Source organism: Amblyraja radiata, chromosome 8, assembly GCF_010909765.2.
Source record: "Amblyraja radiata isolate CabotCenter1 chromosome 8, sAmbRad1.1.pri, whole genome shotgun sequence".
In the NCBI taxonomy this organism is placed as follows: domain Eukaryota; kingdom Metazoa; phylum Chordata; class Chondrichthyes; order Rajiformes; family Rajidae; genus Amblyraja; species Amblyraja radiata.
The window spans coordinates 7,683,999-7,707,722 of record NC_045963.1 but is presented as its reverse complement, the minus strand read 5'-3'; the positions used below and the strand labels follow the sequence as shown (position 1 = coordinate 7,707,722).

At 47.3% G+C, this 23,724-nt stretch overlaps 1 protein-coding gene across 1 annotated transcript in view; it reads right to left on the bottom strand.

Moving 5' to 3' along the window:
- Positions 1-23,724, bottom strand: part of ttc27 (tetratricopeptide repeat domain 27) — a 177,984-nt gene that overhangs the window by 54,376 nt on the left and 99,884 nt on the right. Inside the window, exon 10 of the mRNA XM_033025128.1 lies at positions 880-993. Within this exon, the coding sequence (XP_032881019.1) occupies positions 880-993 (114 nt within the window). The remainder of the gene's footprint in view (positions 1-879; positions 994-23,724) is intronic.

Genomic DNA, 23,724 nt, shown 5'->3' with positions numbered 1-23,724 from the left:
CAGTATAAAAGATAGATGCAAAGTGCTGGAGTTACTCAGTGGACCAGGCAGCATCTCTGGAGAAAATGGATGGCTGACGCTTCTGGCCGGAACCCTTCTTCAGACATTTATATTCTTCATAGGTCATTCTTCTTAATATATAGTGATCACTTTAACTAAGTGCCAATTTCGCCTCCTCTCATGTTAAAGGACATGGGGCTGCTATAACTTTGTAGTTTAGTTTAGTTTACAGGTACAGCACGGAATCAGGCCCTTCAGCCCACCGAGTCCGCACCCACCAGCGATTCCCGCACATTAACACTACACTACACGCACTAGGGACAATTTTACATTTTATACCAAGCCAATTAACCTACAAAACTATACATCTTTGGATTGTGGGAGGAAACCGAAGATCTCGGAGAAACCCACGCAGGTCACGGGAGGAACATACAAACTCCGTACAGACAGCGCTGTAGTCGGGATCAAACCTGGGTCTCTAGCGCTGTAAGCAGTAGCTCTACAGCTGCGCCACCATGCTGCCCTATTATCTGAGTTCTTTCTGACTTGTTTCCTGATTCTTCACACGCAGTACGTAAAGCTGGAGATGTGTGGGAAGGAACTGGTGGATGCTGGTTTACACCGAAGATAGATACAAAAAGCTGGAGTAACTCAGCGGGACAGGCATCATGTCTGGAGAGAAGGAATGGGTGACGTTTCAGGTCGAGACCCTTCTTCAGACTGAGAGTAACAGGAGAGGGAGACACTTGAGATATGGTCGGGTAAGTTGTGAAAATGAGACATCAAAGGGGACGAAGTTGAATGAAAATGTAGAATGGATGATTGTTAGCTTGGGGAAGCTGGTAAACATTTGTAAACACAGCAGAAGTGAGGTCCTACCTGAGTCTGCTTCATTGCCCGCTCAATCCGCCGGCTACTGCCTTTCTCCAGTTTTGTCCTCATCATGAGAGTAGTTACCTGAATGGCCCAGAACTTTGGCTGCGACAATATATACTGAAACATCAAGAAACAAAATATATACTATAATTATCTGAAAAATTAGGCATGTTCCCGGTAACTAAAATTTGATAATGCATAGTTTGAAAACATACATACACACACAATTCCAATTCCAGCTGTAAATCAAAATACATAGAATGTAGGGCAGTACAGTACAGGAACGAGCCTTTTGGCCCACAATGTTTGTGTTGAACATGATGCCAAGTTAAGCTGATACTGCTGGGTTCATTCCTGGTTGATCAGCACTTCAACTTCCCCTCCCATTCCCAATCTGACCTTTCTGTCCTGGGCCTCCTCCATTGTCATGGTGAGGCCCGGCGCAAATTGGAGGAACAGCACCTCATATTTTGTTTGGGAAGCTTACATCCCAGCGGTATGAACATTGACTTCTCTAACTTCAAATAGCCCTTGCTTTCCCTCTCTCTCCATCCCCTCCCCCTTCCCAGTTCTCCCACCAGTCTTACTGTCTCCAACTACATTCTATCTTTGTCCCGCCCACTTCAGACTGATGTCGGGGAGAAGGCTCTCGACCCGAAATGTCACCCATTCCTTCTCTCCAGAGATGCTGCCTCACCAACTGAGTTACTCCTGCATTTTGTGTCTACCTTCGATTTAAACCAGCATCTGCAGTTCTTTCCTACACATTTATTTAGGTCATTTACAGTATATATATATCACAAACAGCAGAGGTCCCAGCACAGATCCCTGCGGAACTCCACTGGTCACAGACCTCCAGCCTGAATATCCACCTTCCACCACAACCCTCTGTCTTCTATGAATACGCCAGTTATGAATCTATACGATCAACCCTCCCCTGTTTCATCAGGTATTCATTTATACTTTTGCATTATGTATTCAACTAAATCCAACATTTAGCCATTTTAAAATGCTTTATCAGAAAGCTTTTCCTGTAAAAGTCCAACAATTAGTCTGTCTTGTATTGCCATATTGAATCACAATGGACTATTGAAATGAGATCATTTGTGAGTAAATCACATTTATATCCACTTAGCAAATGACTCACTATGTGTGTATGAACTTCTACAGGCGTACAACAGAGAGCATACTGACTGCTTGCATCATGGCCTGGTTCCACAACTTGAACGCCCAGGAGTGAAGAACACTACAGAACGTTGTGAACACTGCCCAGTCCATCACCAGCTCTGACCTCCCCACTATTGAAGGGATTTACCACAGTCGCTGCCTCAAAAAGGCAGCTAACATTATCAGAGACCCACACCACCCTGGTCTCACACTCATTTCACCCCTGCCTTTGGGAAGGTACAGGAGCCTAAAATCTGTATTGTCCAGGTTCAGGAACAGCTTCTTCCCTACAGCCATCAGACTATTAAACACTACAACCTCAAATAAGCTCCAAACTACAATAGACTATTATTGTTATTATTGTACTATTATTGTTTGTTTGTTTTTTCTGTGTGTGTGTGCACGCGCATGTGTATATGCGGGTATGTGCTTATATACCAGGGCTCGAAGTTAGCGGTTGCCCGGGTGCCATTGACCACCCAAAGTGCCTCCGGGCAACCTAAACGCCGAGTAATTTTGCCCGGGTTGGTTACTGGTTTATACCGAAGATAGACATAAAAAACTGGAGTAACTCAGCACGTCAGGCAGCATCTCTGGAGAAAAGGAACGGGACTTTTAGTGTCGGCGACGGCTGTATTGTGGGACAAAGATACTAGGTGCAGGGTGACGAAGGGTCGGAGCGAATAATGGGCCCTGCACAGCGACTCCACCACCTCCTCCTCCCGCACCCCGACCGCCCTGATAGCAGCCGCTGCTTGCAAAGCCACTAGCGGCGCTTTCAAAACAAACCCTCTCGCACGCCGAGGCCGGGAGGAGGGAGGGAGGGAGGGAGGGGGAGGCCTCCTTCCGCCGTCAGAAGCAGCTGCACCAAATTTCCTATAGCTATAGGATCTTTGAGCTGCAGCGCTAGGCCCCGCACCTTGCTGTTGGCTGGCGGAGGAGGGGAGGCGGTGTGGAGGAGATCCCAACCGCCTCCCCTGTTGGCGGCGGCACTTGGCATTGGACAGGGACGGTCAAGGCAGTTGGCGTTGGACAGGGATGTTGTCCGAGGAGCGCTGACCTTCCTTCCTTCCTCCCCACCTCCCCCCTCTCTCTCTCTTGTACGCCTCCCTCCACCCCCCCCCTTATCCTGGGACCCCTCCTCCATCCCGCACTGATCCCCATTCCGCTCTCTATTCAGGCCTCACTGACATTCCCTGTGCTCCCCTCCCCATCTACCCCCCAATCTATTCATCCTGCGTTGATCACCCTATCCACCTCGCATTGATTTTCCTGCCACCCACCCATCCATCCTACACTGGTCCCCCAATTCATCCTGTACTTACCCTCCTTCCCATCCATCCTGCACTTCCTCATTCATCCTGTACTGGCCCCCCATTCACCCTGTACTGATCCCCCCATTCACCCTGTACTGATCCCCTCATTCATCCTGTACTGATCCCCTCATTCATCCTGCACTGATCCCCTCATTCATCCTGTACTGATCCCCTCATTCATCCTGTACTGACCCCCATTCATCTTTTACTGATCCCCCATTCATCTTTTAATGACCCACCCCCCCATTCATCCTGCACTGATCCACCCATTCATCCTGTACTGAACCCCCCATTCATCCTGTACTGAACCCCTCATTCATCCTGTGGTGATCCCCCATTCATCCTGCACAAGGCCTCCGATCCACTGTACTGACCCCCCCCCCCTTCATCCTGCGCTGACCCCCCCCATTCATCCTGTACTGACCCCCTCATTCATCCTGTACTGATCCCCCCCCCCATCCATCCCGTACTGATCCCCCCATTCAACACCACTGACATCCCCCGTGCACTCCCCTCACAATTTTACCTACTCCAACCAACACGTACTAATTCCCTGCCTCAATCCATCCATTCTGCACAGATTGCCTTCTCAACCCCCTTCCAACCCCCCCACCCACCCCCCCCCACCATCTATCCACCCGCACTGATTCACACACACCCCCTCTCTGACCCTATTGTGCTGGAAATGTCTTCAGAGCGAACATTGACTATGTTTGATAACGGAATGCAATCAAATGTGTTTTAATTCCCAATGTTATTATTTGTTTTAGTCCATATAATAAAATTGTGAACACGTGAAACATTAAAACCGCAGTGTTCGATTGTCACTGCTACCGTTGACACGTTATTACAGAATTCATTTTAACGGCAAATCAATGCTCTTAATATGGAGTATCAGTACTGTAGTTATTTAATGAGCAACATTCACAACTATACGTTGGATTTATCCAGGTTTTACTTCTACAGTCAGTCATATTTGGTCAGGAGATATTTCAGTTGAAATTTTAACATTAATTCTGAAGTGGGAATGATGGAAACAGCGTTTATCAACAATTTTTTTTTAATCTGGTGCGTTCAAACTGGGTATCTTCATTGCTGTTCACAACATGTACATCTAATCTGAATGTCCGGTAATGTGGTGTTTTGACACCTTTAAACATATTACCAAAAGAACATTTGCTGCAGTTATGTCCTTTGGCCATCTCTTGTCAGTTAGTGCAATTTTTAACCAGTCAGATGGGTATAGTCGGTTTTAACAGCTATTATCATAAAATGCCTTTAGAAATTTCCTTGCAACCGGTATATTTTGTTGTGGATAAATTATGTGGGAAGCCTGAGTGTTTCTGTACCAATAGCAATAACGACCCATGCTATGGCCATGTCATGGTAATTTTCGGTCCTTCACAGAAAACATGCTTGCATCAATCTGTAGTGTGCCTGGTTAAGCATATATGTTACCATGGTCCAGGATTTATTGACACAGGTTGATCATACGCTGAATAATCCAACCACATTTTTGTTTGGAAGTGGAAAGAACTATAATTGCATTAATTGCAATGTGTAAAAAGAGTTGAGATACTGTATTATCATTTTGCTGCATGTCATTGTGGTATATATCATGTCTTGATTGGTGAATATGTTTAGTTTGTGACTTTATTTGAAGCAGAAATAATATGTGAATGTTTCATTGAGCATAATTCCGACTGGTAACTATGCACTTCGTCCGAGCACATTATCGCACGTGTCATGCAAGCCGTCTTAAATGACCACCTAAACTGCCATTTGGCAACCTAAAAAGCTGTCATGGTTGCCCGGCTGGCAACAGGGAAAAAAAGTTAAGTGAGAGCCGTGTATACACACGCTGAACTCATTTTCTCGTTTATTACATTGTTTTCTGTGTACACGTTCTGTTGTGCTCCTGCAAGTAAGAATGTTCTTGTTCTATCCGGGATCACTCTTGACTCTATTCCCTTGCCCGCTGACCCTCAGAGCCAGACGTGACCACAGCTGGAGGTGAAGGGGTTTTGGGAGGGAATTCCAGGCTTTAGTACAGCTGAAGGCATGACTGCCTGTGCTGAAGCAATCACATTTGATCTTGGGAGATCAGAATTACTGCCATTGGTATTGGTTTGTTTTTGTCATGTACTGAGATACAATGAAAAACACAGTTTAGGTATCCAGTCAGATCGTACTATACCCGTGACAGATGACAGGACGACGGCTAATATTTTGCCGCTATTTAAAAGTCGACTACAAACCTATCGACTCTCACAGTTATATACAAGATACAAGATACATTTATTTGTCACATGTACCAATTGGTACAGTGAAATGTGTGGTCGCCATACAGCCATACAAATAAATAATAAAGAGCACAGGACACGATAGTCTTTAACACAGACATCCCCACAAAGCGGGGTCAAATTCCCACTGTGAGGGAAGGCTCCAAAAATTCAGTCGTCCTCCTCTGTTGTCCTCATGTGGTCGTGGGGGGGCTCCCGAACCCCCGCCGTCGCCGCTCCAGGCAGCCCGATGTTCTGGCCCGCTGGCCGGGATGATGGAACTGCGACGTCGGGACAGGAGGACATCCTCAGCGGCTTGGACATCCGAGTCGGGCACCTCCTACCGGAGTCCGTGGCTCCCGAAGCCCACAGGCCGTGCTGGGCGGAGATGTAACGCTGGCGGCCCTCGGCAAAGGGCCCCAGGACTCCGCGATGTTGTTCAGCGCCGCCCGCGCTGGAAGCTCTCCCGAACCACAGCTCAGCGATGTTGGAGCAGCGGCCCAACCCTCCGGAGCTCCAAACGGCGATCCCAGGTGAGGCATCGCCCGCTCCACGGTGACTCCAGCGCTGCACCGCCGCTGCTGAAGCTCTGGTCCGGTCCCCTGCAGGAAAGGCCGCACCAATCCAGGTGGTAGGCCGCGAGGAGGGGGGGGCGAGGGCGCGACTCGGAGTAATAGTCGCATCCTCGCCAGGAAGCGACTGGGAGACGGTTTCCCCCTTACCCTGCCCCCCTCCCCCACATAGAAAAACTAAAGATTCTCCAAAACAAACTTTAAAACAGACTAAAAATAAAAAAACGATTTAAAAACAAACGGACTGTAGGCAGAGGCTGTCTTCAATGCGGCGCCCCTATTGGCCATGGACTACACTTCCTCCCACTCTGCCTCTTGCAAAGACGCTATCCCATGCTCTCACGTCCCCTGTCTCCGCTGCATCTGTTCCCATTCAGGGACATCGGAGATGTCTCTTTCTTTCGGAAACATGGTTTTCCCCCAGCTCTCATAGATGAATCCCTCACCCCCATCTCCTCTGTGTCCCGTAGTTCTGCTCTCTCTCCTCCTCACCTCACATGGAACAAAGATATAGTCCCCCTGGTCCTTGCCTTTTACCTCATCAGCCTCATTCAGTACATCATCCTCCAACATTTATGCCACCTCCAACACTAGACACATCTTTCCATCTCCACCACTTTCCTCCTTCCGCAGAGACCGTTCCCTCTGCAACTCCTTGGTCCACCCACCCCTACCCACCCAAACCACCTCCATCCCAGGTACATTACCCTGGAGATGTTACACCTGTCTGCCTCTATATACCTCCTCCCGTGACTCCATCCAGGGACACCAGCAGTCGTTGTAGGTGAGACAGAGGTTCACATGGATCTCCTCTAACCTCATCTACTGCATCTGGTATTCCCGAAGTGGCCTCCTGCACATTGGCGAGACCAAGCATAGACTCAGCGATTGTTTCACTGAACACTTGCACTTGGTCTGCCTAGACCTACTGGATCTCCCGGTTGCTAAACATTGTAACTCCCCTTTCCATTCCTATACTGACCTTTCTGTCCTGGGCCTCCTCCATTGCCAGGGTGAGGCCACACACAAACTGGTGGAACAGCACCTCATATTTAGTTTGGTCAGCATACAACCCAATGGTATGAACGTTGAATTATCCAATGTAATCTCTAACAAACCCCCTCCCATTCTCCGCCCACATCCCTCCCTTTCTCTCCCACCCTCTCCACTGTGCCCCATCTGGACTCACACCTATTTTCACCCTGTTTTCTACCATTAACCAAATTATATATATAGTTAGGAAACAAAGTGTGGGGGCAGCTCAGCAGCATCTCTGGAGGACATGGACAGGCAGCATCTCTGGAGGACATGGACAGGCAGCATCTCTGGAGGACATGGACAGGCAGCATCTCTGGAGGACATGGACAGGCAGCATCTCTGGAGGACATGGACAGGCAGCATCTCTGGAGGACATGGACAGGCAGCATCTCTGGAGGACATGGACAGGCAGCATCTCTGGAGGACATGGACAGGCAGCATCTCTGGAGGACATGGACAGGCAGCATCTCTGGAGGACATGGACAGGCAGCATCTCTGGAGGACATGGACAGGCAGCATCTCTGGAGGACATGGACAGGCAGCATCTCTGGAGGACATGGACAGGCAGCATTTCGGGTTGGGACACTTGTCGAGCACCTTGTCTCCAACTGGATTCAGAGTTGGGTTCATGGTAGGAAACAGAAGGTGTTGATTGAAGATTGGTTTATGGATAGGTGACATTTCAGGTTGGGAATTTTCTTCAAACTGAAGAAGGGCCCCGACTCGAAATGTTACCTTTCCATGTCCTCCAGAGATGCTGGCTTTCCCACATCCTGAGTTACTCCAGCACTTTGTGGTCTTTGCAAGATTCCAACATCTGCAGTTCCTTGTGTATGTGTCTAGTTAGCTAACTCTCCCTGAATCCCATGCAATCTAACCTTCTTGAACAGAACGTCTTCTCTGCACCCATTCCAGCTTGACATCTTTCCTATAACATGGTGCCCAGAACTGAACACAATACTCTAAATGCGGCCTCACCAACGTCTTATGCAACTACAACATGACCTCCCATCTTCTATACTCAATACTCTGACTGATGAAGGCCAATGTGCCAAAAGCCTTGACCACCTGAAGGGCCTGTTTCCGCACTGTATCTCTAAACTAAATTAAACATTTTATACTCATAGAATGGCTCAAGGGATTACATGGAAAGTTTTCACAAATGCAGAACTCATCAGGAGGAGGTTATTGAAAAATAGAATCACACCAAGATAACTACCACAAAGGTTTAAATTAGTTATTTTCCAAAATATAGAATACAAATACTTAGCTATTGCTGGTGGCATATATGCTGCAATTTAAAGGATTAAATGTAACCAAACCATGTGCAAAAGGTTGGCCCTCATGTTGCTGTTAGATCTAAACCTTCTCATGTTAAATCTGTGCCCTCTATTTCTTGGCATCATGGGATTATGTTGGTTGCTTTCCTGAAGCAATGCCAAAGGCAGTTCATGGAGCTTGCAGTAAAAGCAGTTTAAGAAGTAACCCTTGAATCCCCTCTCTCTCTCCCTCCCTCCATCCCCCACCCTAGTCGTTGTACTGGTTCCACTGTTGTCCTGGTGAGTTTCATTGTCTGTATAAGAAGGCATTAGGACCAGTCCAGAACAAGACAGCCCCCCTCAAATCCTCCACTGGTGAAGTAACCACAGACGAATGCCAGCAGATGGAGAGATGGGTGGAACACTACTCCGATCTCAACTCGAGAGAGAACACTGTGTCCCCCTCAGCCCTTGATGCCATCGAGTGCCTGCCGACCATGAATGAGTTAAGGGCCTGTCCCACTTACGCGTCCTTGGATTGCAAATTACGCGACCTTGTGGTCGCTTGAGGCGTACGGGCATCATGTGGCCACGCGGGGCCGGTCCCACTTAGAAATGTGGAGGGGTATGGAGTTGTGCGGGTCCGGTCCCGACATCGCACGGGGCTCCGAAATTCTTGCAGTGAACGAAATCTTTGCGCGCCAACGGCCTGTCGCGGAACTGACGGCCAAAGTGGGACCGGCCCAAGACCCTGGCGCGACGCAACGTCTCACCTCCAACAGCAGCTGAAGCAGACAAACGATCGCCGAGCTCGGCCTGGGGCTCACGACCGTTGCTGATCCGGATCCGCCCCCACTTCTACTCCCAGAGCGGGGCCAAGAAATATGAAGATAGACGCAAAATGCAGGAGTAACTCAGCGGGACCGGCAGCAACTCTGGAGAGAAGCAATGGGTGACGTTTTGGGTCAAGACACTTCTTTTCAGACTGAAGAAGAGTCTCGACACGAAACGTCACCCATTGCTTCTCTCCAGAGATGCTGCCGGTCCCGCTGAGTTACTCCAGCTTTGTGTCCATCTTCAAATGACATCATGCGCTTCAGACGGCTGTGCGGGCGTATGTAATCGCGCCCGACCTTCGCTCGACCGTCTCGGCTCAACGCGACCACTGGGTCGTGTAATTTGCATGCCAAGGACACGTTAGTGGGACAGGCCAATTAGACGCAGAGCAGACGGTAGAAGAGCTCAGCAAGGCCATTGACAGCCTGGCCTCAGGCAAGGCCCCAGGCAGCGACGGGATTCCCCCTGACCTGATCAAGCATTGCAAGACTACCTTACTGTTTCCGTTGTATGAAGTCCACTGCCAGTGCTGGCAAGAAGGAGCTGTACTGCAGGACATGAGGGATGCCACGATCATTACCTTCTACAAGAACAACGGCGAGAGAAGCGACTGCAACAACTTCAGAGGCATTTCCCTCCTCAACATCGTCGGCAAGGTCTTTGCTCGGGTCATCTTGATCCGCCTGCAGAAGCTGGCAGAACGTGTCTACCCAGAGTCACAGTGAGGTTTCTGAGCTGGAAGGTCAACAGTGGACATGGTCTTCTCTCTTCGCCAGCTCCAAGAGAGGTGCAGAGAACAGCGGATGCCCCTGTATGTTGCTTTCATTGACCTCACCAAGGCGTTCGACCTCATCAGCAGAGATGGCCTATTTAAGGCTCTGCCAAAGATCGGCGGCCCACCAAAACTACAGAGCATGATAGAATCATTCCACATCAACACGAAGGGGACAGTGTAGTTCAATGGCAGTTTCTCTGAGCCCTTCGACATCCGCAGTGGTGTCAAACAAGGCTGTGTCCTCGCTCCCCACTCTTTAGGATTTTCTTCGCTCTGCTCCTGAAACATGCCTTCGGCATTGCAACAGAGGGGATCTACCTGTGTACTAGATCAGGTGTCAGTCTCTTCAACCGTACCCGCCTCAGAGCTAAGACAAAAGTACATGAAGCTCTCATCAGAGACATGTTGTTTGCCGATGATGCAGCAGTTGTGTCTCACACCCAGCAGGAACTACAGGCACTGATGGACCGCTTCTATCGGGCTGATCATCAGCCTGAAGAAGACAAACGTCTTGGGGCAGGATACAGAGGTGCCACCTGTCATCACCATCGACGACTACGAACTTGATGCCGTCCATCAGTTCACGTACCTCGGCTCCACCATCACCGACAACCTCTCCTTGGACACAGAGATTGACAAGAGGATCGGGAAGGCAGCTACAACTCTCGCTCGCCTCACAACTCGAGTGTGGACCACCCAAAGATGACAGTGAAGACAAAGATAGCAGTCTACAACACCTGTGTCAACAGCACGCTGCTGTACGGCAGTGAGACATGGACTACAAACGCCAGGCAGGAGAGAAGACTCAACACCTTCCACCTGAGAAGCATCCGCCGTATCCTGGGCATATCCTGGCAAGACAGAGTATCCATGGCGGAGATCCTGTCTGGCGCTGGCCTTCCCAGTATGTACACTCTACTCAGGCAGCGCAGACTGCGGTGGCTGGGCCATGTTCACCGCATGGAGGATGGCCGTATTCCAAAAGACATCCTCTATGGAAGCTGACATCTGGGAGGAGAACCATCGGCCGCCCCCAGCTACGTTACAAGGACGTCTGCAAGAGAGATATGATGTGGAGTCCTGGGAGAGTCTTGCAGCTGACCGCACGAGGTGGAGAGGTATCCTGAACCAACATCTCAAAACGGGGGAAGAGAAACTGATAAGCGCAGCGGCAGACAAGCTGGCACACAGAAAGGAAAGCGGCAACTTCAACAAACCAGAGACCACACACACATGTGACCTTTGTGACAGAGACTGTCACTCCTGCATTGGTCTCTTCAGCCACAAGCGACGCTCAGTGCTGGGACCCCAGCTATTTACAATATATATTAATGATTTGGTCGAGGGAATTGAATGCAGCATCTCCAAGTTTGCGGATGACACGAAGCTGGGGGGCAGTGTTAGCTGTGAGGAGGATGCTAGGAGGCTGCACGATGACTTGGATAGGTTGGGTGAGTGGGCAAATGCATGGCAGATGCAGCATAATGTGGATAAATGTGAGGTTATCCACTTTGGTGGCAAAAACAGGAAAGTAGACTATTATCCTGAATGGTGGCCGATTAGGAAAAGGGGAGATGCAACGAGACCTGGGTGTCATGGTACACCAGTCATTGAAAGTAGGCATGCAGGTGCAGCAGGCAGTGAAGAAAGCGAATGGTATGTTAGCATTCATAGCAAAATGATTTGAGTATAGGAGCAGGGAGGTTCTGCTGCAGTTGTACAGGGTCTTGGTGAGACCACACCTGGAGTATTGCGTACAGTTTTGGTCTCCTAATCTGAGGAAGGACATTCTTGCCATAGAGGGAGTACAGTGAAGGTTCACCAGACTGATTCCTGGGATGTCAGGACTTTCATATGAAGAAAGACTGGATAGACTCGGCTTGTACTCGCTAGAATTTAGAAGATTGAGGGGGGATCTTATAGAAACTTACAAAATTCTTCAGGGGTTGGACAGGCTAGATGCAGGAAGATTGTTCCTGATGTTGGGGAAGTCCAGAACAAGGGGTCACAGTTTAAGGAGAAAGGGGAAATCTTTTAGGACTGGGATGAGAAAAAAAAATTCTACACAGAGAGTGGTGAATCTGTGGAATTCTCTGCCACAGAATGTAGTTGAGGCCAGTTCATTTGCTATATTTAAGAGGGAGTTAGATGTGGCCCTTGTGGCTAAAGGGATCAGGGGGTATGGAGAGAAAGCAGGTACAGGATACTGAGTTGGATGATCAGCCATGATCATATTGAATGGCGGTGCAGGCTCGAAGGGCAGAATGGCCTACTCCTGCACCTATTTTCTATGTTTCTATGTTTCTATGCGCTAGCCGAGGTTTGGAGCATGCAGCCAACAACTAGGATGCATCACCCATGGCCCTACATTCATAAGTCATTAAAACCTAGCCCACTCCCAACAATGGACCCTTTCCTTGATCAACGTTGATTTTTTGCATATCTTTCGTTCACTTGTGTAGGAAAGAACTGCAGATGCTGGTTTAAATTGAAGGTAGACACAAAATGCTGGAATAACTCAGCGTGACAGGCAGCATCTCTGGAGAGAAGGAATGGGTGACATTTCGGACCAAGACCCTTCTTCAAACTGATGTCAGGGGAGTGGGCGGGACAGAGATAGAATGTAGTCGGAGATAGTAAGACTGGTGGGAAAACTGGGATGGAGGAGGGGATGGAGAGAGATGGTAAGCAAGGGTTGTTTGAAGTTAGAGAAGTCAATGTTCACACTGCTGGGGCGTAAGCTACCCAAGCGAAATATGAGGTGCTGTTCCTCCAATTTGTGCTGGGCCTCACTCTGACAATGGAGGAAGCCCGGGGCAGAAATGTCAGATTGGGAATGGGAGTGGATACAGTAGATGAGGTTGGAGGAGGTGCAAGTGAACCTCTGCCTCACCTGGAAAGACTGTTGGGATCCTTGGATGGAGTCGAGGGGGAGGAGGTAAAGAGATAGGTGTTGCATCTCCTGCGGTTGCAGGGGAAAGTACCTGGGGAGGGGGTGTTTTGGGTGGGAAGGGACGAGTTGACCAGGGAGTTGCGGAGGGAACGGTGGCTGCAGAAAGCAGTCTTTCCAGGTGAGGCAGAGGTTCATTTGCACCTCCTCCAATCTCATCTACTGTATCCGCTGTTCCAGGTCACGGGGAGAACGTACAAACTCCGTACAGACAGCACTCGTAGTGAGGATGGGACCCGGTCTCTGGTGCTGTATGCGCTGTAAGGCAGCAACTCTACCGCTGCACCACATGTACAGTATGTCTGGAGATTTATTGTAGAAGTTGTAAACATATCACAGGATTACATCAGCACAGCAGAAATTAAGTGTCACTTATCCTTAGAGAGTACAAAATGGTCTCTTTTGGCTTCTTATTGATCTAAACAGGAGTGTGCAAGTTTTTAATCAACGTATGACCTTTAGTATTACAGGAAGAGAACATCTCAGTTGGTGAGTTGAACAGTGCGTTTTGTTCTCTTGCCAACTTTAAATACCACCCACCCTCAATAATCTGAAACTAACATTGCAGTCAGGAAGTTGATAAAAGATTAGCAAGTTTGCTGATGATACAAAGTGGTGGTTTTGCAGATAGTGAAGATGGGTGTGAAAAATCTGGATCGATTGGCCAGGTGGGCTGAGGAATTGTTGATCGAATTTATTACAGAGAAATGTGAGGTGTTGCATTTTGAGAAGTCTAACATGGGCAGGACTACACAGTGAATGGTAGGGCTCTGGGAAGTGTTGTAGAGCAGAGGGATCTAGGAGTGCAGGTGCATGGTTCCTTGAAGGTGGAGTCGCAGGTAGATCGGGTGGTCAAAAAAGCTTTTGGCTCATTGGTCACAGGGAGAATGTACATACTCCGTAGTCAGGACCAAACCCGGGTCTCTGGTGCTATAAGGCAGACAATACACAATAGACAATAGACAACAGGTGCAGGAGTAGGTCATTCGGCCCTTCGAGCCATTCACTGTGATCATGGATGATCATCCACAATCAGTACCCCTTTCCTGCCTTCTCCCCATATCCCTTGACTCCGCTATCTTTAAGAGCTAACTTTCTCTTGAAAGCCTTCCATCACAGTGAGGAGGGGATTCACTGTGATGGATGTTTGTGTGAATTGAGTTGGTTGTGTGTCTTGTAAAACTTGTTTCTTCTTGTTGTATGGCTGCAGAAACCAAATTTTGTTTGAACCTCATTTGTGGTTCAAATGACAATAAACAATTGTATTGTATGCAGAGGATCGGCCTCCACTGCCTTCTGAGGCAGAGAATTCCACAGATTCACAACCCTCTGTGTGAAAAAGTGTTTCCTCGTCTCCGTTCTAAATGACTTACCCCTTATTCTTAAACTGTGGCCCCTGGTTCTGGACTCCCCCAACATTGGGAACATGTTTTCTGCCTCTCGCGTGTCCAATCTCTTAATAATCTTATATGTTTCAATATGATCCCCTCTCATCTTTCTAAATTCCAGTGTGTACAAGTCCAGTCACTCCATTCTTTCGACATATGACAGTCCCGCCATCCCGGGAATTAACCCTGTGAACCTACGCTGTTGCAACTCCCTCAATAGTAAGAATGTCCTTCCTCAAATTAAGAGACCAAAACTGCACACAATACTCCAGGTGTGGTCTCACTAGGGCCCTGTACAACTGCAGGACCTCTTTACTCCTGTACTCAACTCCTCTTGTTATGAAGGCCAACATGCCATTCTACCGCTAAGCCACCGTGTCACTGTAAGAATTGGCCTCTGCAAATTTCTGCTACTGTGTAGGGAGTGGACAGGAAAGTGGGGATAACATAGAACTAGTGTGGATGGGTACTCGAAGGGCAGCCGGGCCAACAGGCCAGCTTTCAAGCTGCATCTTTAAATCTAAACTTGAAACACAAAACAAAGCAAATGCTGGTCAATGTATGAATAAAGAAAAGTTCTGGTTGATCAGTTTCAAGAAAAGCTGAGTTAAAAGCTTTGGCACAAGGAAGGAAAGATTTAATAGGAACATGAGGAGTAATGAGCCTGTCCCACGTAGGCGACTTTTTAGGCAACTGCAGGAGACTATGCAGTCGTCACATGGTCGCCACATGTTCGCGGATGGTTGCCGGGGAGTCGCCTTCATGGTCGTGAGGAGTTCACGCATTCTGGGAACTAGTGGCGGCCTCATTATGGTCGCCGTGAATGTTTCCAACATGTTGAAAAATTAGCGGCGACCAGAATGAAGCCTCCATGGAGAGCAGCGAGAATTCTCGTGCCGTAGGTGGGTCGCCAGGAGGTCCTAGTGGGTTGCCAGGAGGTCGAAGGTTCTCGTAGGTTGTAGCCGGTGCTGACAGGTGAATTTCATTGGCTCATTGGGGCAAAAAAAACGTAAGCAGTTGTTTTCAGAACCAAGGATAATCGACCGGTAATGTTAATGTCTGCCGAGCTTCACAGCCGTGTATCTCTGCCTTCTTAAAAGTTGTCTCCACTCCTTCTCCCCCCCTCTTTTAAAGGACTTTCCGTATACTGTACTTTCACTGTCTTAATTACAGCGCCAACCTTCCTGTTCATCGCGGTGTGTGTCTGTATCACATTGGCTTTGCACCGTGTGATTTCACTGACAGCGCTCCCCCCGCTTGCCCTGTCCCCCGCCTGCGTAACGGGCTGGTGAAGGGAGCGATGTTTTTGTGTGTGTTCCACTCTGACAGTCGCCTTTCCAGTCGCTGGCAGTTGCCTGAAAAATCGCCTAAGTGGGACAGGCCCATAACTGTTTCACACAGAGGGTGGTGGGTGTATGGAACAAGCTGCCAGAGGAGATAGTTGAGGCTGGGAATATTGCAATATTTAAGAAACATTTAGACAGGTACATGGATTAGTGGGATATGGGCCAAATGCAGGCAGGTGGGACTAGAAACACACTTTTCCTGTTTGAGGCACAAACAAACAAACAAAAATGACACAACAATACAAGAGAACTAGGATTGTTGACGTTGGGAAACTAATCATGGGACATGCTTAATTAAAACTCGCAATCTTATTTCAACAATGGAACTTGCTCAGCGTTTCTGCTTACATTTGGAACATTCGCTTGAACAAAGAGATCAATCATATAGACACAGTTTATGCTTATTTTACACAGCAAAGTGGCCCTATGTTATGTGCAGAACAACCATCTAACCAGCCTGCAGATTACAGCACCCACATGTAGGCTGGATAGATGCCTGCTCATCACACAACAGTTTCAGAACATTAAGATAGAGTCAGTCAGAGTATTGAGTATAGAAGTTGGGAGATCATGATGCAGTTATAGAAGACGTTGGTGAGGCCACATTTAGTGTATTGTGTTCAGTTCTGGGCACCATGTTATAGGAAAGATGTTGTCAAGCTGGAAAGGGTACAGAGACATTTTAAAAGGATGTTGCCAGGACTAGAAGGACTGAGCTATAGGGAGAGGTTGAGTAGGCTGGGACTCTATTCCTTGGAGCGCAGAAGGATGAGGGGTGATCTTATAGAGATGTATAAAATCATGAGAGGAATAAATCGGGTAGATGCACAGTCTCTTACCCAATGTAGGTGAATCGAGGACATAGGTTTAAGGTGAAGGGGAAAAGATTTAATAGGAATTTGAGGGGTAACTTTTTCACAGAGGGGGGTGTGGGTATAGAACAAGCTGCCAGAGGGGGTAGTTGACGCAGGGACTATCCCAACGTTTAAGAAACAGTTAGACAGGTACATAGATAGGACAGGTTTGGCCAGATATGGGCCAAATGCGCGCAGGTGGAACTAGTGTAGTTGGGACATGTTGGTCAGTGTGGGCAAGTTGGCCAAATGGCCTGTTTCCACATTGTATCACTATGACTAATAATAAAGATATCATTTTTACCCGTGTTATAGCAACCATCTGTAATGGCAGTCTGGCTGAGTATTTATTTGCTGACTATTCTTGTGATTGGCCTCTACAACCTCCAGCTCAGCTGAAACTCTGCTGCACCACCCAATACTGGGCTCTTCCTCATCTTGCACTCTGCCATCAACCTACCACCCAGACTCCAGGAATTTCCGTTTGGAATCGGAGGTGCTGCCTCAACAAGGCAGCCGGCATCATCGGAGACCCACACCATCCTGGCCACACACTCATTTCACCCCTGCCATCGTGAAGAAGGTACAGGAGCCTGAAAACTGTAATGTCCAGGTTCAGGAACAGCTTCTTCCCTACAGCCATCGGGCTATTAAACACTACAACCTCAAACAAGCTCTGAACTACAATAGACTATTATTTTTATTATTATAGGATTGGTCAGATAGGGGGTGTTGCAAAGTACTGTTAATTTTACTTCGGAGTCACGTGAGTGATTCCGTGAAGAAGTCCCGCCAGTCCACATGCGGGTCATTACGTATGACGCAGGGCGCAGCGACCGGCTGGAAGGTGCATCGCTCCTCCAGCGGTAAGTTTTAAAAACCTCAGGTAAGTGTAAAACTTAGTCGGAGGTCGCTTTCTGTGTTGGAATAATTCTTGTGTCAGGATCAAGTCTTCAACTATGGAGAAAGCGTCTAGGGTGAAGTCGAGGCGAGCCGCTGGGAAAGCTATAGAAGACTATAGGAGTGCGGGTAGCTGGCGGCCGCCTAGTACACCTATTCAGTCGCTAGCGGGTCGACCAGCGACTGCGGACTTGGTGCCTCAGAGCACCGTGGCCGCGCCATTGGGGCGCAAGGCTGTTAGAAAGTCTGCACGGCCCACAGACTCGGATGAGTCGGGCCAGGAGGGTTCCACTCCGGGAATGGATACCGATTTTGCACGGTTGTCCAAAATGGAGCTCCTAATGGAGAGGATGCTCCATCAAGACACACTCCGGCAGGAGGAGTTGTGTCTGCACCAGCCTACGGGAGAGCCCGCGCCAGCAGCGCCTGAAACAGGGCTGCTTCATTGCTCCCTCTTGGAGGAGAGAGCTTAACGGGTCAGTTTGAATCTGACGCCGAATTAGTGGGTATGGCTGTGGAGCATACCCCAAGCGATGAAGGGCACAAGCCAGAAGCACCATTCCTGGCAGCAAAATTTGCCATCCCAAGAGAAACAGGAGAGCCGATGAGTGATGAATTGGCTGCAACCATAAACTATCTGGCTTCACATCAGCTGCAAGAGCTGACTATGGATGAGACAGCCAAAAAATATGAGATCCCGGCTAACTGTGTGCTACTTAAAGTACCGGTGGTAAATCACGCTATATGGGGCCATATGGGCATCGGCATCAGAGCGCAAGAAATGAAGCTTCAGAGGGTGCTGAAGTTGCTCGCCTCGGGCATTACTGTATTCGCCAGATCGGTGGATGAGAGGCACCTGCCTGATACACAGCAGGATGCCTTAGCCCTCATGTGCAATGCACATTTCGAAATTAATTGTTTGAGGAAAAGTGCCATCCGCCCTACCATCAACCCTAAGTTCACGGCGCTGTGTAAACCCAGCAACATTCAGCCACCAAATCTGCTGTTTGGGGAAGACCTCGCGAAAAGAGTTAAAGAGCTCGACGACGAGGCAAGAACGGTGGGACAGATTAAAGCACCGATGGTCAGCAGAACGGTTCGGTGGCAGTTCCCCTACAGACGGGTTGCAGAGACCGGGTCCGGTCAAGGAACAAGCCGGCCTTTCACTAATATGCGCAGCTGGCGCGCTGCAACAAGGACACGAGCAAACGTGATTTTTCCCACCAGAAACCGGGGGCAGCAAATTCCACCGGTAACCATGGAGGTAGGAGGGTCTGGTTCTTATAGGAACATATTAAATGAGAAACACCTACAAGTTGGGGGAAGATTACACTTGGTCCTAAAGGAATGGTATGAGATAACATCAGATCCGTTTATACTGTGCAGTGTACAAGGTTTTCGAATTGAATTCCTTCCCAATTTGTGTCCACCCACTCAGCATGTTCCAAGCCGGACACTCATTTTCTCACAAAAAGAGAATATGGAGGTACAGGCAGAACTTGAAAAATTATACAAAAAAGGGGTAATTGAGAAGTCGGTTCGCCAACTCCACCAATTTGTGTCTAATATTTTTCCTAGGTCAAAAAAGGATGATGTAGAATCATCCTCGACCTGACGAGCCTTAACCCCTTTGTAGAGTATAAATATTTTAAAATGGAAACTTTTGTTACTGCCAAACAACTGGTTTCTAGAAGATGTTATATGGCATGTATAGACCTTAAAGATGCATATTACTCAGTGCCTGTTCATAAGGATGATAGGAGATATTTGAAATTTAGCTGGATGAGTCAATAATGGCAATTCAAAACACTGCCTAATAGTTTAACCTCAGCCCCTAGATTATTTACGAAACTGTTAAAACCAGTACTGGTGCTACTCCGGGCTCAGGGTCATATGGTGTACATATAGCTGCTAAATTTGTATAAGATAATTATAAGCAGTTGAATAAGGGGTGGGAATTAATAAGCTTTGGCTTCTTCCTGCTCCTTTTCGGACACATACGATCTCATTTATTTATAGATATTGTTTATGTCACTTTATAAATATTCTTGTTTTGTTTTTTTGTATGCTGTTTCACACTTGCTTTTTATTCTTTTATTCTGTTCGAAATAAAGAATTAAATAAATAAATAGATAGATAAATATTGTGATGGCCTATTTGGATGATATTTATACTCAGGAAACAGCTGAATCATCCATTTCAGTTGTTAAGCTCACTTTTGAGATATTGGGGTTTAATCATTCATCCAGATCAATCCAAATTAACACCAGTCAGAGTTATTGATTATTTGGGATTCACTATTAACTCAAATTACATGTCAGTGACTCTGCCCAGGGGCAAAAGGCTAGAGTTAATTGAAGGCTGTAACAAGCTCATAGAGGAGCAACAACTTTCAATTAGACAGGTGGCCAGCTTGATTGGCAAATTAGTGGCTGCTTTTCCAGGTGTGCAGTTTGTACCAAAATGTACAACGTGCAAAGGAACAGGCACTCAGGATACATACAGGTCATTATGACAGGCCCATGCAATTATCAGCTGAAGCCATTGCTGAAGTGCATTGGTGGATAATCAACATCTCACGTTGTTCCAGCAAAATTCTGGTTGACCAACCTCCCATTGTCTTACAGACTAATGTCAGTGCTCTAGGTTGGGGTGCTACTGATACCATTTCTTGCTGTGGAGGCAGATGGAATATGCCTCCACATGGGATTAATTATTTAGAGCTTTTGGGAGCATTTTATGGGCTTAAGGCTTATTGCTCTACTAAGTGTCACCTGCATGTTCAGCTTCAGATTGACAACACTACGGCAGTGGCGTATGTTAAACATATGGGTGGAATCAAATCGGCATCGTGTGATAGATTGGCTAATCTGATTTGGAACTGGTGTATTACCAGAAACATTTGGCTTTCAGCTATCTACCTAGCAGGTAGATTCAACATAGTGGCAGACACCAGGTTACGCAAATTCAATGACAACACAGAATGGATGTTGAATCATGAGGTATTTAACGACGTTGTTGCTCGATATGGGATGCCAGATATCGATTTGTTTGCATCCAGACTCAACCACCAGTTACCTAAATATGTTTCATGGGAACCAGACCCTGGGGCAGGAGCGGTTGATGCATTCTCGCTACATTGGGGTGGAATGTTTTTATATGCATTTCCTCCATTTTGCCTCATCAGTCGGTGTCTGCTCAAAATCAAGCAGGACTCCGCCTCAGGAGTGTTGGTGGTACCCGACTGGCCTACTCAGCCATGGTTCCCTCTCGTTTTGGAGATAATTACACAGCCCCTAATGACTGTTCCCAAACGTAGTGACCTACTGATGCACCCTGTAACTGGCGATCAACATCCTTTACATGACCGTATTGATCTGTTAATTTGCAGATTCTGAGGAGGCCATACCCGGGGCGAGGACTATCCGATCGAACGGTGGATGTGGTCACTGCGGCCTGGAGGGATAGTACCCAAAAGCAGTACATCGCTCATGTCAGGAAATGGGAGGTGTTCTGCTTACGGGAGAATATTACATATCACACGGCATGCATCTCAGATGTGCTAGAATTCCTGTCAACTCTCTATTTCGATGAAGGGTTAAGCTATAGTGCGATCAATACAGCCAGGAGTGCCCTGTCCACATATTTGTGGATGGGATCAGAACAATATTTTATTGGGTCTCACCCTCTAATATCTCGATTTATGAAAGCAATTTTTAATTCCAATCCCCCCAGGCCCAGGTATTCGGTAATCTGGGATGTAAGCATGGTACTCACGCTGCTTCATCAGTGGACTGTCACATCCCTGTCTTTGGCCAAAGTCACCATGAAGGTAGTCATGCTCATGGCACTGGTTTCAGCACAACGGGTGCAGACATTGCAGATGCTGCGGCTAGACAGGATGGAAGCGTCTGCAGATACCATTACGTTTTACATTTATGATCTACTCAAGCACAGCAGACTAGGGGTGACAGGGTTTAAGATCATTTTTTCGGCATACCCCACAGATTCACGATTATGTGTGGTGTCACACTTGCTATATTATATCAAGGTTACCAAAAGTCTCAGAGGTGTGGAATCAGCATTATTTATCAGCCGCAAAAAAACGCATAGGAAAGTGTCGGTTCAGACCATTTCAAGGTGGCTGAAGCAGGTTCTGGTTTGTGCAGGTATTGACACTAACAATTTTAAATCTCATTCCACCAGGGCATCAACGTCAGCGGCCAGGGCAATGGACGTCCCCATCGACCATATCCTCGCGGCCGCAGGATGGTCAATTGAATTAACTTTTCAAAAATTCTATCACAAAGCGATTGCCGAACCAGGGGTATTTGCCCATGCCATTTTGAGTTTTGTTTTATAGCTTCCCCCTGGGACAGAGAGGTTGCTATTGTTTTTTCATTATTAAAATAAACCATTAATACGTTCAAATCAATTTTATGGTTTAATGAATTGTTGATTATTCTCTCATCCTGAGTCAATCGATGCAGCGAGATGCCTGGATTTGAATCCATGGCATGAAATCACAGAGCTTTGAAATCTTCACAGAATCACTCACGTGACTCCGAAGTAAAATAGTAAGATTAAACAAGAACATACCAGTTTGAAGTTTGATCTTTATTTTATGAGGAGTTGCAATGAGTGCTTACGTGCCCTCCACTCCCAGCCCTCATATCACAAAGTTCTATGTTTCTAATCTTACTATGTTACTTCAATTATTGTTATCTGTGATTTCACACCGCTGCTTTGAAGATTGACGCACATGCGGACTGGCGGGACTTCTTCACGTAATCACTCATCGCAACTCCTCATAAAATAAAGATCAAACTTCAAACTGGTAAGCTCTCGTTTAATCTTACTATTATGTTGCAGAGTGTTTGTGCTGTTATCTTGTGAAGTGTGAAGCCTTGTTCGAATTGTTTATACTTCCTGGAGAAATGTTTCTATTCTTTGGTAAACTGTCTTCCTGCTAGAACTTTCTGTAGAAACAATGTAATGGTGAATTTTGTGATTGGGTTCGGGAACTGTCAATAGCTATAATCTAATCAAGATTCAAGAGAGTTTATTGTCATGTGTCCCAGATAGGACAATTAAATTCTTGCTCAAACTTCTCTCGAGCATGAAGGAGAGTTACATAGACCATGTGTCAACCATGCTGTGAGTTTGAGTCCAGTACAAACTCTTCTAAACTCGCAAATTAGGTCCCCGCAGTGGGACAGGCCCTTTAGTTGATCCAGTGCTGGATTCGGTGTTTTACTGAACTAGACTAAGGGGTAAACTGTAGGAGAATAATTACATTATATGTGACTTGCAATCAGATGGAGTTTTTGTACAGTACTCACTCACTCTGGATATGACCTGAGAGGAATGACCATGACCTCTGACCTACTTATGAAGTCATGCGTTTGGTTATAGCGATTATGCGTATAATAGTTTTTTTTAATTTTAGGACCAAAGGAGGTACCATTGCAAAAGGTTGACTGTGAAGAAGTAATTCTAAGGCAGACTCCTTCATCCTCTCCAACTTGTCTGCCATCTCCAGCCACTGCAAGTGCCATGCCTCCCTCATTAGCCCATATCTACCACATCTCCTGCGCCTGGATCAACATGTAGCCAGCCATTACTACCTACGCCTGGATCAACAGATAGCCAGCCAGCATCTCCTGTGCCTGGATCAACATGTACCCAGCCAGCACCTCCTGCGCCTCTGTTCAACAGCATTAATGACATTGGTATCTATCTATCTATTATTATATAAAACTCTCGCCCCAGATTCCGAAACGGAACTCCGTCCGGCTGCCTGCCTGCCTTTCGATTCGTTCCCCGCCGTGCGATGTCACAATGCCCGATGCTCGCAGACGTCCAATCGCGATGCCCGAGGCTCGCAGACGTCCAATCGGAATGGATCCATTTACATGTACGGCTTCCGGCCTGGCTTCCGGCCACATTTCTTCCATTGATTCCCTGCAACTCCGAAACCGGACGCAGAATCGCCGACATCTTTTCCATTTCGGTAGAGATTTCACTTTTCTTTCTAAGTATCCGCTCCTCATTACATTCCGTCGTGTTTAAGTACACGTTTTTAATCAAATCCTTCCCCCCCCCCCCCCCAAATATTTCAAAACTAAACTGGCTTCTCACTCATAGATTCAGCTTCAGCACCA